The 15085-nt window shown below is 47.2% G+C and overlaps 1 protein-coding gene across 6 annotated transcripts in view; it reads right to left on the bottom strand.

Moving 5' to 3' along the window:
• Window positions 1-7250: 7250 nt before the first annotated feature.
• The window catches only part of LOC101016527 (zinc finger protein 746), a 122216-nt gene continuing 114381 nt past the window's right edge, over window positions 7251-15085 (bottom strand). For 4 of the 6 annotated variants that reach the window (XM_031665043.1, XM_009204141.4, XM_009204145.4 and 1 more), the window contains exons 5-7: window positions 11679-11870; window positions 11060-11185; window positions 7251-9939 (exon numbers count right to left, since the gene is read on the bottom strand). In XM_031665043.1, the coding sequence (XP_031520903.1) occupies window positions 8825-9939; window positions 11060-11185; window positions 11679-11870 (1433 nt within the window). In that variant the 3' untranslated portion in view covers window positions 7251-8824. The remainder of the gene's footprint in view (window positions 9940-11059; window positions 11186-11678; window positions 11871-15085) is intronic. The other 2 variants (XM_009204142.4, XM_009204146.4) reach the window with 1 other exon arrangement.

The raw sequence follows: 15085 nt of genomic DNA, 5'->3' as shown, positions 1-15085 counted from the left end.
TAGTATTAGAATTTTGACAAGATGTCATATGGTATCAAATAGCTGGAAAGCAAGGAAGGGTTGATATAGCACAATTACAGGGTAGTCATGAAGAAAAAGGAAAACTATTTTATGGTTATGCTCCAATGAATGAATACTCCTAAAACTTAAAAGCATAGAGCTGGATTTTTGTTTTCTTTTATAATCTGACAACTTGTTTTTAAACTAGAACGCTTATTTTGTGTACATTTACAGTGAATACAGATGTATTTAGATTTTTTTCATCATTTTATTTTATGATCTTTTCATCACTTCTTTCTCCCTTTCCCTGCCTTCTATTAGATTAGTGAAACTTTCTTTATTCAAATTTTCTCCCTCTGCTAGGCAACATTCTATTTCTATTCATCTAGCAGTTTTAATGAACATTTTAAACGTGTGTTTGACTCACAAAGTCTATATGTAATTGATATCTCTGCGCTTATCTTGAAGTCACAAGGACCATAGAATACTTTCATTTTAATCATACTCCATCCACCTTACATGTGATTGTTTTCTAGTATTTTAGTTCCATTTTTTTGTATCCCTAAAATTTGTATTGTTTTATAAAGCCAATGCATGTTTAGATTTACCCACATTTACTGATACTTTTTCTCACCGTTGTTTCTTCTTATATCCTTCTCCTACTGGATTTACCTACTAAGTTCAAGTTTCTTCTTCCTGAAAGATAGTCCCTAATAGTTTGTTTTCAGTGAGGGTCTATGAATGGAATATCTGAGTTTTTATTTTCTGAAAACATCTTTATTTGGTTTTGCTGTTGTATGATAGTTGATCAGGGTATAAAATCTTCATTGACAGTATTTTCCCTTACCACTTTGTAGATGTTAGTCCATTGTCTTCTGACTTCCATGTTTACCATAAAAGAGTCTATTGTCAATCTAGTAGTTTTCCTTAGAAGCCAATCTGGTTTTTTCCTCTGGTTGTTTTCAGGATGTCCTCTTTGTTTTTGGTGTTTGATAGTTTTATCACAATATTTTTACATGTGACTTTACCTTTTGTTGATGAAAATAGTCAAACTATAAAATATTTGAAGAGATTTTTTTTCTGAGCCAAATATAAGTGACCAAGAAGTCAACAAAGAAAAAAAAAAGAGTGACCAATGGCCCATGACACAGCCCCAGGGGATCCAAAGTGGCTGGGCTACAGCTTGGTTTTTTATATTTTAGGGAGACACAAGACATCAATGAATACATGTAAGACGTACATTGGTTTGGTCTGGAAAGGCAGGAAAACTGGAAGCAGGGCCTTCCAGGACATAGGTGGATTCAAAGATTTTCTCATTGGCAATTGACTGAGTTATTATCTAAAGACCTGGAATCAATAGGAAGGAATGTCTAGGTTAAGATAAGGGGTTGTGAAGACCAAGGTTTTATCATGCAGATGAAACCTTCAGGTAGCTGGCTTCAGAGCTCTTATGAGACCTAAAAAGATGCCAGACTCTTAGTTAATTGTCTCCTGGATCATGGAAAAGACCTGGAAAGAAACAGGGATTTTCTATAGAATGTAGATTTTTCCCCTCAAGAGACAGCTTGGCAGGGCCATTTCAAAATACGTCAAAGAAATAAGTTTTGGGATAAAACACTTCAATTTTTTCAGGGCCTGCTATTTTTCATGTGATGCTATACTAGAGTCAGGCTAGAAATTGTGTCTTATTGCTACAAAAAGTCTTTTCTGGCAGTCTTGGGATCTCCATTTTAATGTTAATGCTAGTCAGCTGTGCCTGAATTCCAACAGAGGGCGGGTATAATAAGGTATGTCCGACCTCCACTTCCCATCATGGCCTGAACTAGTTTTTCAGGTTAGCTTTTTCAGGAATGCCCTTGGCTGAGGGAAGGGTCCATCAGTCAGTTGGGGAGCTTAGAATTTTATTTTGGTTTACATTCTATTTACCTTATTCAGGACTTGTGCCTCTTAAATTTGAAGATTTATATCTTTCATCAAATTTTGAAAATTGTTAGCCATTCTTTTTTTTTTAAAGTTTCTTTTCTCCAGATTTCCTAATCATTGCTTTCTAGATGAGAGCATCTGATTAGATAGAGGCATGGCAAATATTCCTAGCCTATGTTGTTAACATGTCATGTTTCTGTCCATAATTTTCTGTGTCCTTCATTCTGGGTACTTTTCTTATCTAGCTTTGATTTAACTAACTCTTTTTAGCTGTATCTAGTCCTGCAGTTTCACCAGTCCATTAAAAAATGTTCAAAGAGCATATATTTTATATATTCTAGAAATTCTGTTTCAAATACTACTTTCTTTTTTTATAGTATCTTGATTTTTTTAAAAATTAGAGATTTTGCACTCCTGGTATCTTGTTTTATGTTAGGGTTTGGTGATTTCTAGTTCTATGGTTTTCCCACTCTGCTTTTTCTACTTTGTGCCCTCTGTTAGTCTTACACATTACAAAAATACTCATTTTGTATTCTCTTCTGGATTATCTTTACATGAATTCAAGCTCTTGGATTTTAATCTGCTGCTTGTGTCCTCACTGATGGTGGATTGTTTCCTTGTGGATTTTGCAAAGTGTGACTATGAGCTTACACTGAGCAGGGCTTGTGGTCTGGATTGTGGGACGGTTCCTCCTGTTTTTGAATTTGCTTCAGTCAGAAACCTCAAGTGCTATCACTGGGCTAAGGCCAATTTTTATGTCAATGTATCAGCCCAGTGGATAATGTACATTTGAATCACAAACCTGTATGAGGTACTAGCTGTGGTTTTGAATTCTGAAGGAAGATACCACCCCCTCTGGTGCCATCACCCAGAGTCCAGCCTGAAACAGATAAGCTCTCTGTCGTCTGTGGCAGCCGTGGAGCTACGCCACTCACATCTCCATTCAGGAACTTACTATTCAGCTGCAAGGTGCCCTGCTAACAGCTTAAGTAGTGAACCCCTTCAGAAAATGCCCTGGTTTTCATGCTTTTCTTGGGCAGCCCCAGTCCATGGCTGAGCAGGTGGGGTCCTAGGGCCTGGTTATTTCTGCCCAACATGGAACTTCTCTGAGAGGCAATATTTGCTCTTGAGCCCCTCATCGGGTTGGCTGAAACTCAGATCCACATCCTGCTCTGTTCCTGCTTCCTTACCTCTTTCCTTTCACAGGTATTGGCCCTGCCTTGTGGCCTAAGACTTGCCTGAAAGATCCTGCTTCCTCCCCCATTTATCTTCTACAGGCATTATTCCCCAGTAGACCTCCTGAACTCCAAGCCGTGTCTCAGTGTCTGCTTCCCAGAGATGTAACTAACACAACATCCTTTGTTGTTGGGATGCATTTTTTTCTGAACCATGTATTTAATGAAGACGAGGCCCTCGAAAATGAGGCCTCAAGGGGCTTTATGTGGAGGTGCCAGTTTTTACCTCTGTTGGCCCAAGGCCTACATATCCTTCTCCTCACCCCACTCCAGGTAGGCCCAGCAGCGACCCACGTGCTGACAACTTGGGTGTACAGTTTTGCCTTCGTTTGGGGCACACTGGAGTTTCCTTTTATTTCATTCTATCTTAGCTCCATATTTAAAGTTATGTTTGGCCAGGTGCGGTGGTGGCTCGCACCTATAATCCCAGCACTTTGGGAGTCTGAGGCGGGCGGATCATGAGGTCAGGAGACCTATACCATCCTGGCTAACACGGTGAACCCCCGTCTCTACTAACAATACAAAAAAAAATTAGCTGGGCGTGGTGGCGGGCACCCGTAGTCCCAGCTACTCGGAAGGCTGAGACAGGGGAATGGCCTGAACCTGGGAGGCGGAGCTTGCAGTGAGCCGAGACCGCACCACTGCACTCCAGCCTAGGCGACAGGGCGAGACTCTGTCTCAAAAAAAAAAAAAAAAGTTACGTTTATGAGGTCCTATCTGGAACTTCCAGATGTAGTTGGGTCATACAATCCACAATATTTGCATTTATGACTCTGACCAAATTTTTTTTATAAAACATAATTATTTAAGTGTATGTATTTCATGTCTAAACTGTGTTTTTAATGTCTTTAAATAATCAGGTACAACTGTACAACTCTGGGTTAAAAGAAACTTGACAATTACAACAAAAATAGAAACTTCGTTTTATAGCTGTCAGGGAATAAAGGCCTCCTTATGACTTCTAAGTTTCTTGCCTCATTTTTAAATTTTTTTTTTTTAATTTTTTGAGATGGAGTTTCATTCTTGTTGCCCTGGTTGGAGTGCAATGGCATGATCTTGGCTCACTGTAACCTTCACCTCCTGGGTTCAAGCAATTCTCCTGCCCATTCTCCCGAGTAGCTGGGACCTCCTGTTCTGCCCGTTTCGGCCTCCCAAAGTGCTAGGATTACAGGCATGAGCCACCACGCCCGGCCTCTTGCCTCATTTTTAAACAGACAACTTTTACACACAAAGTGAGAGATGGTCTTATGAGGTGACAGACGGAGCCTGAGCAGGGGTCTGCGGGAAAAACAGAGGAGGTATCAGTTCCACCTGGAGAGATCAGGGAAGGCTGGGTGATGCTTTGGGCCAAGACCTGGGGGAAAGTGGGAGTGCACCAAGTGGTCCATGAGGAGGGGAAGGACACAACATGCAGTGGGAACGGCATGGTGCTTAGGGAAAGGCTGGCAGTTCGGTTTGTCTAGAGGGTGAGATGCAAGCGGAGGAGCAGAACAAGGAAGGAGTGCCCTCATGAGGGGCTGGATGTGCTGCGCTGAAGTATGCATTTCAGCAAGCAGATGACGGGGAGCCACTGGAGTACTTTACATCAGGGAGCCTCAGTAAGCAGACTTACCAGTTAAAAAGGCCCCCCGGGTCAGTATGAAGGATGGACTGGTGCAGGGTGGGGGTAGGAGTTATAGGCTTAAGGCCCAGAGAGACCTCTAACAAGCCTTCAATGTGGAAAAATGATTGACAAATGTCAGAGGAATGTCAGCGTAATAGTTACAAGTGGCCAGGGCAGTCTTCAAAGATCTTGATGCTATTGAGATGGTTAAAGTGCAGCTTAACCCATCTTGTCTTCAGTCTGCCTGTGAACATGACAATGATGCTGCATTGCTACTTAACAATGGAAAGAGTTGGAGGGAGGGGGCCATCTTCAGAAGCATCAGGAATAAGAAAACAAAACTGTAAAAAGATGAAGGAAAAGATGTCAAGAGGAGGCAACAGCAAATGAACACCTTTTGATGGGCAACAGAGGGTGGCCAAGATGAAGGAATGGCTGGAATGATGAACCTCAAATGTTCTCATTTTGGCACAAGTTATTTCAGTGCCAGAACATATATGAATGTCCCAGGGAGTATTTGGCCTGGCCTCAGAGAAGCAATGAAGGTTGCCCTGAGTTTTGGGAGGTGTGGTAAGCTGAATAACACATCCCTCCGCCCAGGGTGTCCACATCCTAGTCCCCAGAACCTATGAATGTGTTAACCTTATGTAGCAAAAGGGACTTTGCAGACTTGGTTAAATTTGGATCTTGAGAGGCAGAGATTATCTAAGTGAGCCCAATGTAATCCCAAGGGTCTTTAATGAAAGTAAGGCAGGGCAGTGAGTCAGAAAAAGATGTGACAATGAAAACAGAGGTCAGAGTGATTCCTGTGGAGGAAGGGGCCACGAGCCAAGGAATGGAGGGAGCCTTAGAGGTTGGAAAAGGGGAGGAAATGAATTTTCCTCTGAAGCCTCTGCCTCTGGAAGCAATTCTGCCCTCATGATACCTTGATTTTGGTTCCAGAACTCATTCTGGATTCTGATCACCAGAATGGTAAGATAAACGTGTGCTGGTTTCAGCCACTAGGTTCCTTATCATTTGTTATAGCAGCAGCAGCAGCAGCAGCAGCAGGAAACTATCAGAGGAAGAGAACCCTGTGCTTGGCCAAGCATGACGCTTTGGGACAGTGGTAGTGCAGGGGTTCCCAGGAAGTCCGTGGGGAGTGGTGGCCCTCTCATTCACTGGTACTCATCTGGTCTCCCTCACAACTGACTGGGCACCTCCTCTGGATGTATGAAGCAGAACTCAACTCCCCTGCCCAAACCTGCTCCTGTGTTCTCTGTCTTGGTGAGAGGCACCCAAACCAGAGACCAAGGAGTGCTTCATTTAGGAAACCATGCACCAGGATTCTGGCTACGATACTCCAGATTTCTGCATGTGGTGTATGGATGAGAGGGAGTGTGAGAACACACAAGATCACTGGGGAGGGTACGGGGTGAAGAGGTGCCCCAAGCTGGACAGACACCAGAGGCTACTCCAGACTCAGCCAGGGGGCAGGTGGACCATAAGCACAGCAGAGAGGTCAGGACTGACAAGGAGGGCAGCATGTTCCCATCCCCAGTTATCCTCACAGCAGCCAGGGCAGATCTTCTCCCATGCCCGCTGTGGCAAAAATTAAGGTGGATTTGACATTTTCATTTTCTTAAAAAGGCTATGACCAAAACAGAAGACTGAAAACTCGAGATAAAATGGTAATGATTATTAACTCTGGCTGATGGGAATATGGCTAGCCTGGCTCAACTGCCATTGGCTAGACTTTGCTCTAAGACCTGGATTACAACTACAGGCATCACGATCCTTTCTTCACCTCATGCCCAGCCAAGAAAAGATGCAAGAGGCCAGGTGTGGTGGCTCACATCTGTAATCCCAGCACTTTGGGAGGCCAAGGTGGGCAGATCACCTGAGATCGTGAATTTGAGGCCAGGCTGGCCAACATAGTGAAACCCCGTCTCTACTAAAAACACAAAAATTAGCCAGGTGTGGTGGCTGGCGCCTGTAATCCCAGCTACTTGGGAGGCTGAGGCAGGAGAATCACTTGAACTCAGGAGGCGGAGGTTGCAGTGAGCCGGGATTACACCACTAGACTCCAGTCTGGGCAACAGAGCGAGACTCTGCCTCAAAACAAAACAAAACCCCAAAAACATGCAAGAAGAAAGCATCCAACATCCATTTATCTTGGATACTGTGCAATTTTTCTCCCAGACTTTCCTATCTTCATGTATGTCATCTCAAATCCTACACAATGTAATGACATAAACTATGTTTATATCCTGTTGGAAAGTGATTTGATGTGTTTTGATTCTCTCTCTAAATGTCAGTTTCTCTTCACAGAGTCAGATCTCTCTGGAATCTTCCATTCCTAGTTCTCAAGGTCAGTCACCTGTCTGGGTCCAGGTGACCAAGCCCAGAAGGAGGGCATTATGAAAGCTGACCGGACAGCCCCTTGGAGGGCATGTTTGGGGGCATCAGTGACAAAGACACATGCCTAGGAACGGAACCCAACAAACCGCCTTGGTGCTGGTTAGGTTTTATTTTAACAGGATGTTTTCTCTTATTTTTCAAAATATCAGTTATATCAATATTAGAAGTGTAAACAGGTACAAAATATACAGTACATAGAAACAATTTTCTTAACTAGTCTATTGCCTAATAAAAGTATGCATGAGGGGGCTGAATGAATGGGCGCTGCCAGGTCCCTCCCTCTGCAGGGGAGACAAGAGGACCAGTGGCTGCTTCAACAAAACAGGAATGGGTATTTGTGTGGTAGGAACAGCACTGTGGTCAAATTAAGAAATCTGGGCCCACCTTTATGATGTTAGATGCTGGAATGAACAAGCCACTTGGCCCCCATACCCAGTCTCATGAGCTGGGCCCTCCAAGTGCCCCCAACAGGTCTGAGAGTGCACATGCTAAGGAGACTAGGGCACAGGGGAGGTGGCTGCTACAAGCAGAAGTTCCTTCGAGGCCTGGTGACTGGACTCTTGTCGGTGTGGGACAAATATTTTAAGAGGGAAAACCTGGAAATCTCTGCTTTCCCGCAATGATGTTCCAGTAGGATGAGACGTCTCGCCTGTGGCTCTTCCCCACTCATGGCACACCATGTGTACTCACAGTGAGAGGCCGAGGTGTGTCCCCTCTGAGCGGTTTGCACCTCTAAAAAGAAATCCCTGTCCTGCTGCTTCCCAAGGTCACAGTAATGATCAAATGAGATGCATTTTGAAAATGAGAAACCACCATACAAAGTGAACAGGAGACAGAAGCATCTCACCGAGTGGGAGGCAGCCCCAGGTGGGGGTGGGCGGCCAGGCTTTGCTCCTGGGGTGGTGCAGCTCCCCAGTTTCAGCTTCTCCATCTCTCCAGACCTAATGCTGTGATTTCTGACAACTCGTCCTTATGAGGCCGAGGAGTCACACACTAGGAGACACCACCAGGTGCCCTTGGGACAGGTACTGCAGATGGCCTGAAATAGAGAAAATTGGGGCCAGCACTTTTGGGGGACCTTTTCAGGAGAAGCAAGCTGGGAAATGCAACCGCTATTCCTGGAGGGGTCCTTCCTGCTGCGCTGAGGTGTGCTCCAAGGGACCCAATGGCCCTCACTGCCCAAGGGCTTGGTGCTCTGGGCTCAGTCAGCCCACCTGGGCAGAGCAGGGGCGCCCACAAGACCCCATCCCCAGGAGTCAGTGGGCCAGGGGTCCCCAACTGCTAACCTTCCAACACACTATCAGACTCAGTGACATAGTGACAGAAATGCAAGCCCTGAAAACCAAAAGTACCTACAAAATTCAAATGGCCCTATTACTATTTTCCAGCTTTTTCCTCAAGAATTAAAAAAAAAAAAAACCGGTTTGCAATTAAATTACTTAAAATTCTACAGCGCTCCCATTTCACAGAGAATTCTACTTGGTTTCGAGGTGGCAGCTGTCCTGGTGGATAGTTTCTCCTTCTCCAGTGATCATCAGTTCAGCAACTTGGACATTTGGGTTCTCCCCGTCCCGCGTCTGCCTGAAGCTTCCACGCCGCCCTGCTGCCTGCACACGGGGCTTTTTACACGTGCGGCCAGCCGGGGTCACGGGGCTGGTGGTGCTCACATGTCCCCGCCATCGGTGGGTCCTAGGACGCTGAGGCCACAAGTCCAGTCGGTCACAAGGTCTGTGGAGGCCAAAGGTCCTTTGGAGGCGGGGCTCTTGAACGGGTCGGGTGGTGCGGGCGGCGTCGGGAGTGGCTGGCCTCGGGCCGGGGTCTTGGCGCCCGCCGCATGGTTGCGCTGGTGCTTGCGGAGGTGGTCCTTGCGGATGAAGCTCTTACCGCAGACAGTGCAGGTGAAGGGCCGCACGCCCGTGTGCGTTCGGTAGTGGTCGATGAGCTTGGAGCGTTCGGTGAAGCGCTTCTCACACTCGGTGCAGGGGAACGGACGCTCGCCCGTGTGCAGCATGCGGTGGCGGATGAGGTGCGCAGGGCGCGTAAAGCAGCGGCCGCACTCCCCACACCGCAGGGCGCTGCCATCCCGTGCGCTGCCCCCACCGCTGCCGCTGCCGCCGCCGCCGCCACCGCCGCCGCCGCCGCCACCGCCGCCGCCACTGCCTGTGCCAGGGGCCGACCCATCGGGCACCCCGCAGCTGCGCTGGTGCGCGCTCAGGCTGACCTGCAGCTGGAAGCTCTTCCCACACGTGGCACAGGTGAAGGGCCGGCCCCCGGGGGGCGCCGCGGGGTGCTTCTTCAGCCCTGGCTTGTGGCCAAAGCCTTTGGTCCGGCCAGGGTATTTACAGGGTTCGTTGAAGGGCCTCGGGGCCTGGCTGGGGTCCAAGACGGCCTCTCCGTTATCTGAGGAGTAAGGAAGCCCCTCCGGCCCTGTCCTCGGGTTCAGGCCCACTGGCGGTTTACACCGGAAATTCCAGCCCCACCGGACCCCCCCGAAGAGCCAGTCCCCAGGAGGGGTCTCCTCCTGGGCCACAGCAGGGCTGAGCTCACTCATGTCCCTCTCAGGCCGGGCGGGCTCTCGCAGCCCCAGCACAGGGTCCTGGCTGGGGAAGGAGCTGCCCTGGCTTTCCCAGGCTCCTTCCTGGGCAGGACTAGGGAAAAACCGTGTGGCTTGGCCTGGTCCAAACAGGGTCCCGTGAGCCTCTAGGTCAGTAGGATGTACAGGTGTGGCCACCACCTCCTCTTCCTGGACTTCTGTTTTTATTACAATTTTTACATCTGCTGAGAAAGACAAAAAGACACATATTGACCTGTCCCTCACCTGCTGAGCGAGCCACGATCTGCCACCATCACTGCTCAGCAGCTGCTTGGCCACACAAACTCCACCAAGGCCCTCGTGGCTGAGCCCAGAGGGCAGCTCAGCAGAGCAGCCTGGTGGTTGTGAGGCGGCCTCCCACCCGAGGACACCAGTGTTCTGGCACCTTCACCACAGGAAAAGCCACCAGCATATCTGCTCCCCAGGTTCCATTTTTCAGTGTGGCTGTTAAGGCGAAGCATGAATTGATCCTCAGAAAGGAATTCGGACTGCTGCAGGTACTGTGCCCCACCGCAGGGCAGGGAATGAAGGTTCAGACAGGTCGGCCACACAGCAGCTGTGGGCTGCAGGCAGTTCCTAACCCACAGCTCATCTGTGAATGCCCACTTCACAGGTGTGAGAATTAAACTAGATGATATGTCTGAAAGTGCCTTAGTGAGCTATTTGACATGCAGCAGCATTCAATAAATGGACCCACTAGCTAATGATAAAAATATTACTGAATAAGAATGTGTTTGATTTTATGTAAGTGTACTTGAACTTCACATTCTGAGGTTTCACATCAGGGATCTTGGCTATTAGCACGTGTTCTGGGTGCTAAAATATGACGTTATTAAAGTAACAGGTGACTGGGCTTTACAACAGAAGTAAACAGAAAGCTAACAGATAAATTTGGTGGCAGTTCTTCTGAAATCGGCTTTCAGACACCTGTCTTTGGTAGTACCAATATCTAAGAAGTGGTTTCAGTTCAGTTTTGTTTTCTTCCATGCCAGAGAGAAGCCACAGTTGCTTAAGCCTGGGGAGGAGGTATATCCTTCAATCGATCAGCTTATTAGAATACACCACTTAACACCATATGAAAAAGCAACAGACTGAAACATGGATGTCCTCAAGAAGGGCTGCGGACGCCTATGATTTGGGAAGGAGATAAAGAACAGAATGTGCAAAGGGTCATAAGAGTGCAGACACCCTAATGTCTATTGGCTGGAAGGTCAGAGCAGTTCACCAATGAAAATGAGACGCCTGGACGGAGGTACTCCCCACAGGCAAGCATGGCCCTTCCCTTCCTCCTGTTGCCACCCGTACCTTCTGTGGAGGCTGCTGTGTTGAGCTTCAGGGTCCCATCCGAGCATGCTGAAGAGGGATGGTGGGGAGGGAGATCCGCCTGCCAGGAGGTGGGTGGGATGGTGGTGGAAAAGTTGGAATGGACACCTGTGATAAGGGGAGAACAGAGCCTGTGGGTTAGGGGAGGGATGGGGAGGACAGAAGACTGCTGGGGAGGAGAGCAGGCTAAGCTCTGAGGTCCTCCCCACTGGGGGCTTTTCTGAGTGATCCCGGTTCTTTTGTCCCCCACTCTGAGGCACTGGGAAGCTCAGACATCATCGCTGTGTTTCACACGGGCCCGTCTTGAATAGAGGCAGCCAGTGACTTCAATGCCCAAAGATGGGGCAAGAGGAGCGGCCGCATGGTTATGCAGGGGCCACTGGAACAGGGCCAGAGAGATGCCCAGGAACAGCATCTGCGACCTGAGAGAGGCTCGAGACAAGTCCTTCAGTACAGTCCCACCTTAAAATGGGAAAATTTCTAAAGTTGTCAGGTCGGAAGTGTTGAGGGCCCACAGCTCCCCGATGCTGCCACGAGCCCTCCCCTGTCCCTCCTGTGATCCCTGAAACTCATTCCTTATGTCCCTGTCTCAGCCACTTACCAGAGGTGGCGTCCGTGGAGATGTCTGCTGCGCCAGAATCCAACTGGCTGAGGCCCCAGGGCTCCTCCCCGATATCTGGCTGCCCGGCTGCCCATGCCTCCACACCTAGGGCCTGCTGCTCCTGGAGCTGGAGCTCACCCTCCTGCTTGATCTGCATCAAGAGGTCTGGGGCAGGAACTGGGGGCCCCGAGCCTAGGAAGGGGAGCGAGTGTGAGGATACAGCATCACGGCCCCAAGAGGTCTGGGGTGGACACGCACCTAGCTGGAGAGGTAGACACAGGGGCCTTACAAGGGTCCAACAGCAAAAGAGCCTGGTGGGAAGGCAGGTAGCAGCAAACAGGATGGGGGCCTAGGGCAGAGCCTGAGGTCACATGGTATTGGGAATGCAGGTAGGGCAGGAAAGGGTGAGGTGGGGGAGGGGAAGAATACACAAGCACATTCTCAGGGCTAGGCTGCCAGTCCAGGGGGAGACTGAGTTGCCCTGGGAATGGCCTGCCCTCACTTGAAACACAGAAATCCTGGACAAAAGTGAACCCCAAGTCCCCCCCCAAAACCTTACTCCCCTCATATATTTAAGTGAGTGCAAAAGAAAAGATCCCAGAGGTAAGAATGACAGAGAACACACAAAGTCCAATCAAGAGTTACAGTGGAAGGCAAGCGACCTAGAGTTGTTGGAATAGGATACAGGCCTTAGGGGCTGGGCTTTCATGTCCATGTGAGGCTGGGAGTGTGGCCGAGCCACCTGCCTGAAGCCAGGAGCCATAGGCTGTGGCCTGTCTGTGAGATGGGGACTAGGAAAACTCCATCTGCCTGCGGGAGCCACCAGGAAGCAGCCTACTTGTCCAGGGCTATGTGTGGGAAAGAAACCCATAAAAACTTGGAATCCCATGTCCACACAGAATTCACACTACCCACATGGGCAGACACCATAAACTGAGAAATTCACAGAAAAACTGGCTGACAGCCATGGCAACTTAGGAGGCCCCAGCATGGGCAAATGCAGATCTGCCTCCGAGGGGCACCCACACAATGCAGTCCACAGGGGGCTCCTAAGGGAAAACTAAAACCAGAAGAAAAACTAAAACTTACAAAACAGAAGAGGTGCCAAATGGCCATGATAGTCATGGCAGAGTTCACTCCCAAGAACTACAGAAAAAAAGGAGAGGCTGAATGATACAGTAACCTAAGTATGTCTAAGATCATCAAAGAGATAAAGAACAGAATCTTTAAGGCAAGAACTGTAAATTATTTTGAAAAAGGTAGATTTGAAAAAGAACTCAACATTCTACAAATGACAGAGACAGCTATGGAAATGAAAAACTCAAATGGATGGCTCTGGCTCAACAACAACAGACTGAACACAGCTAGAGAGAATATTAATGACTTGGGAGAGAGATCCAGGGAAATAATCCAGAGTACAACATTGAGAGATAAAGAATGACAAATACGAAAAAGTTAAGAGACATGGAGGATAGAATGAGAAATTCCAACACATGCTGGTAGAAATCCCAGAAGAAGAGAATGGAGAAATGAGTAATGGCAATAGGTAAAGAAATAATGGTTGAGAAATTTCCAAAACTGACGGCATTGGGTAAGTCCACAGTTTGAAGGAACAGACCAATTCCCAAGTAGGTAATAAAACAAACAAACCTAGACAACATTCATGTGAAATGGAACCATAGGAAAGACAAAGAGAAAAATCTTAAAAGGTACCCAAGAGACAATAATAACATTCACACTAAGAGTAGATTTTCTTCAGCAACTAGGATATCAGAAGATCATGGAATATCTTCAAATGTTGAGAGAAAACATCTGTCAACTCACTTTATGAGGCTAAGACAATTTTTGTTGCACAAACTAGAGGGGTTGTATATGAACAAATTTAAAAAATAATCTCATATATGAACAGATATGCAAAGATTCTAAATGAAAGAATTACAAATCAAACCCAGCAATATAGTTTCAAAAAAGAAAAAGACATAATATATTATGAACACATTGGGTTTATTCTGAGAGCTCAAGGATAATACTAGAAAATATAATGAACAAAGTTAAGATTAATAGCAAAAACAATAATCATCTCAACAGATGTAAAAACAACATTTAGCTCTTCTATTTTTGACATATGGCTGGCTAGATGTGCAAAGAAACAAAAATTCCTCCCAATGCGGAATATCTAAAATTGCTGAGTAGGCTGGGTACAGTGGCTCATGTCTGTAATCTCAGCACTCTGGGAGGCTGAGGTGGGAGGAGCTCTTGAGCCCAGGAGTTTGAGGCTACAGTGAGCCATGTTTGCGCCACTACACTTCAGGCTGGGTGACAGGGTGAGACCCTGTCTCAAATAAACAAACAAAAAAAGCCAGCCTAGGCAACATAGAAGACCCTGTCTCCACAGAGGGGAAAAAAAAAGTTTTTAAAAAAAAGTTAGCCAGGCATGGTGGCATCCCCTGTGGTCCCAGCTACTCAGGAGGGCCACTGTGGTCCAAAAACTTCCAGGTCAAGACTGTAACTTGAAGTGGTCTTAAGTCTGCACTGGCATCAGATGACCAGCCAAGGAACACATACACATTCTCAGGAGGAAAGCATTTTAAACATAGCTTTCAAATAATCAATGAGATTATTTACAGAAATAAAAAAGGGGAGTGAAAGTATGAGGAAACAAGACTATCAAAACTGATCAAATTTTGAAAAAGAATCAAATGTAACTTTAGAGTGGTAACAAAAATAACTGAATTTTTTTTTTTTTTTGAGATGGAGTCTCGCTCTGTTGCCCAGGCTGAAGTGCAGTGGCACAATCTTGGTTCACTGCAACCTCTGTCTCCCGGGTTCAAGCAATTCTCCTACCTCAGCCTCCCCAGTAGTGCTGGGAGTGCAAGTGCATGCCTCCGGGCCCGGCTAGTTTTTTTGTATTTTAGTAGAGATGGAGTTTCACTGTGTTGCAGGCTGGTCTCGAACTCCTGAGCTCTGGCAATCTGCCAGCCTCGGCCTCCCCAAATGCTACGATTACAGGCGTGAGCTACTGTGCCTGGCCAATAACTGAAATTTTAAAATCCAATGTGTAGGTTAAACAACAGAATGGAAATGACTGAATGGTGAATAGTGAACTAACTAGAAGATAGAATAAATTATTCCAAACTTGGCCAGGCACGGTGGCTCACACCTGTAATCCCAGCACTATGGGAAGCCAAGGAGGGCGGATCACCAGGTCAGGAGATCGAGGCTAACATGGTGAAACTCCGTCTCTACTAAAAATACAAAAAATTAGCCAGATGTGGTGGCGGGCGCCTGTATCCCAGCCTACTCGGGAGGCTGAGGCAGGAGAATGGAGTGAACCCGGGAGGTGGAGGTTGCAGTGAGCCGAGTCGCACCACTGCACTCCAGCCTGGGCAACAGAGTAAGACTCCATC

The sequence above is a fragment of the Papio anubis genome, chromosome 4 (genome assembly GCF_008728515.1).
Source record: "Papio anubis isolate 15944 chromosome 4, Panubis1.0, whole genome shotgun sequence".
In the NCBI taxonomy this organism is placed as follows: Eukaryota; Metazoa; Chordata; class Mammalia; order Primates; family Cercopithecidae; genus Papio; species Papio anubis.
The sequence above is the reverse complement of the archived record's forward strand: the minus strand, read 5'-3'. Positions and strand labels throughout refer to the sequence as shown.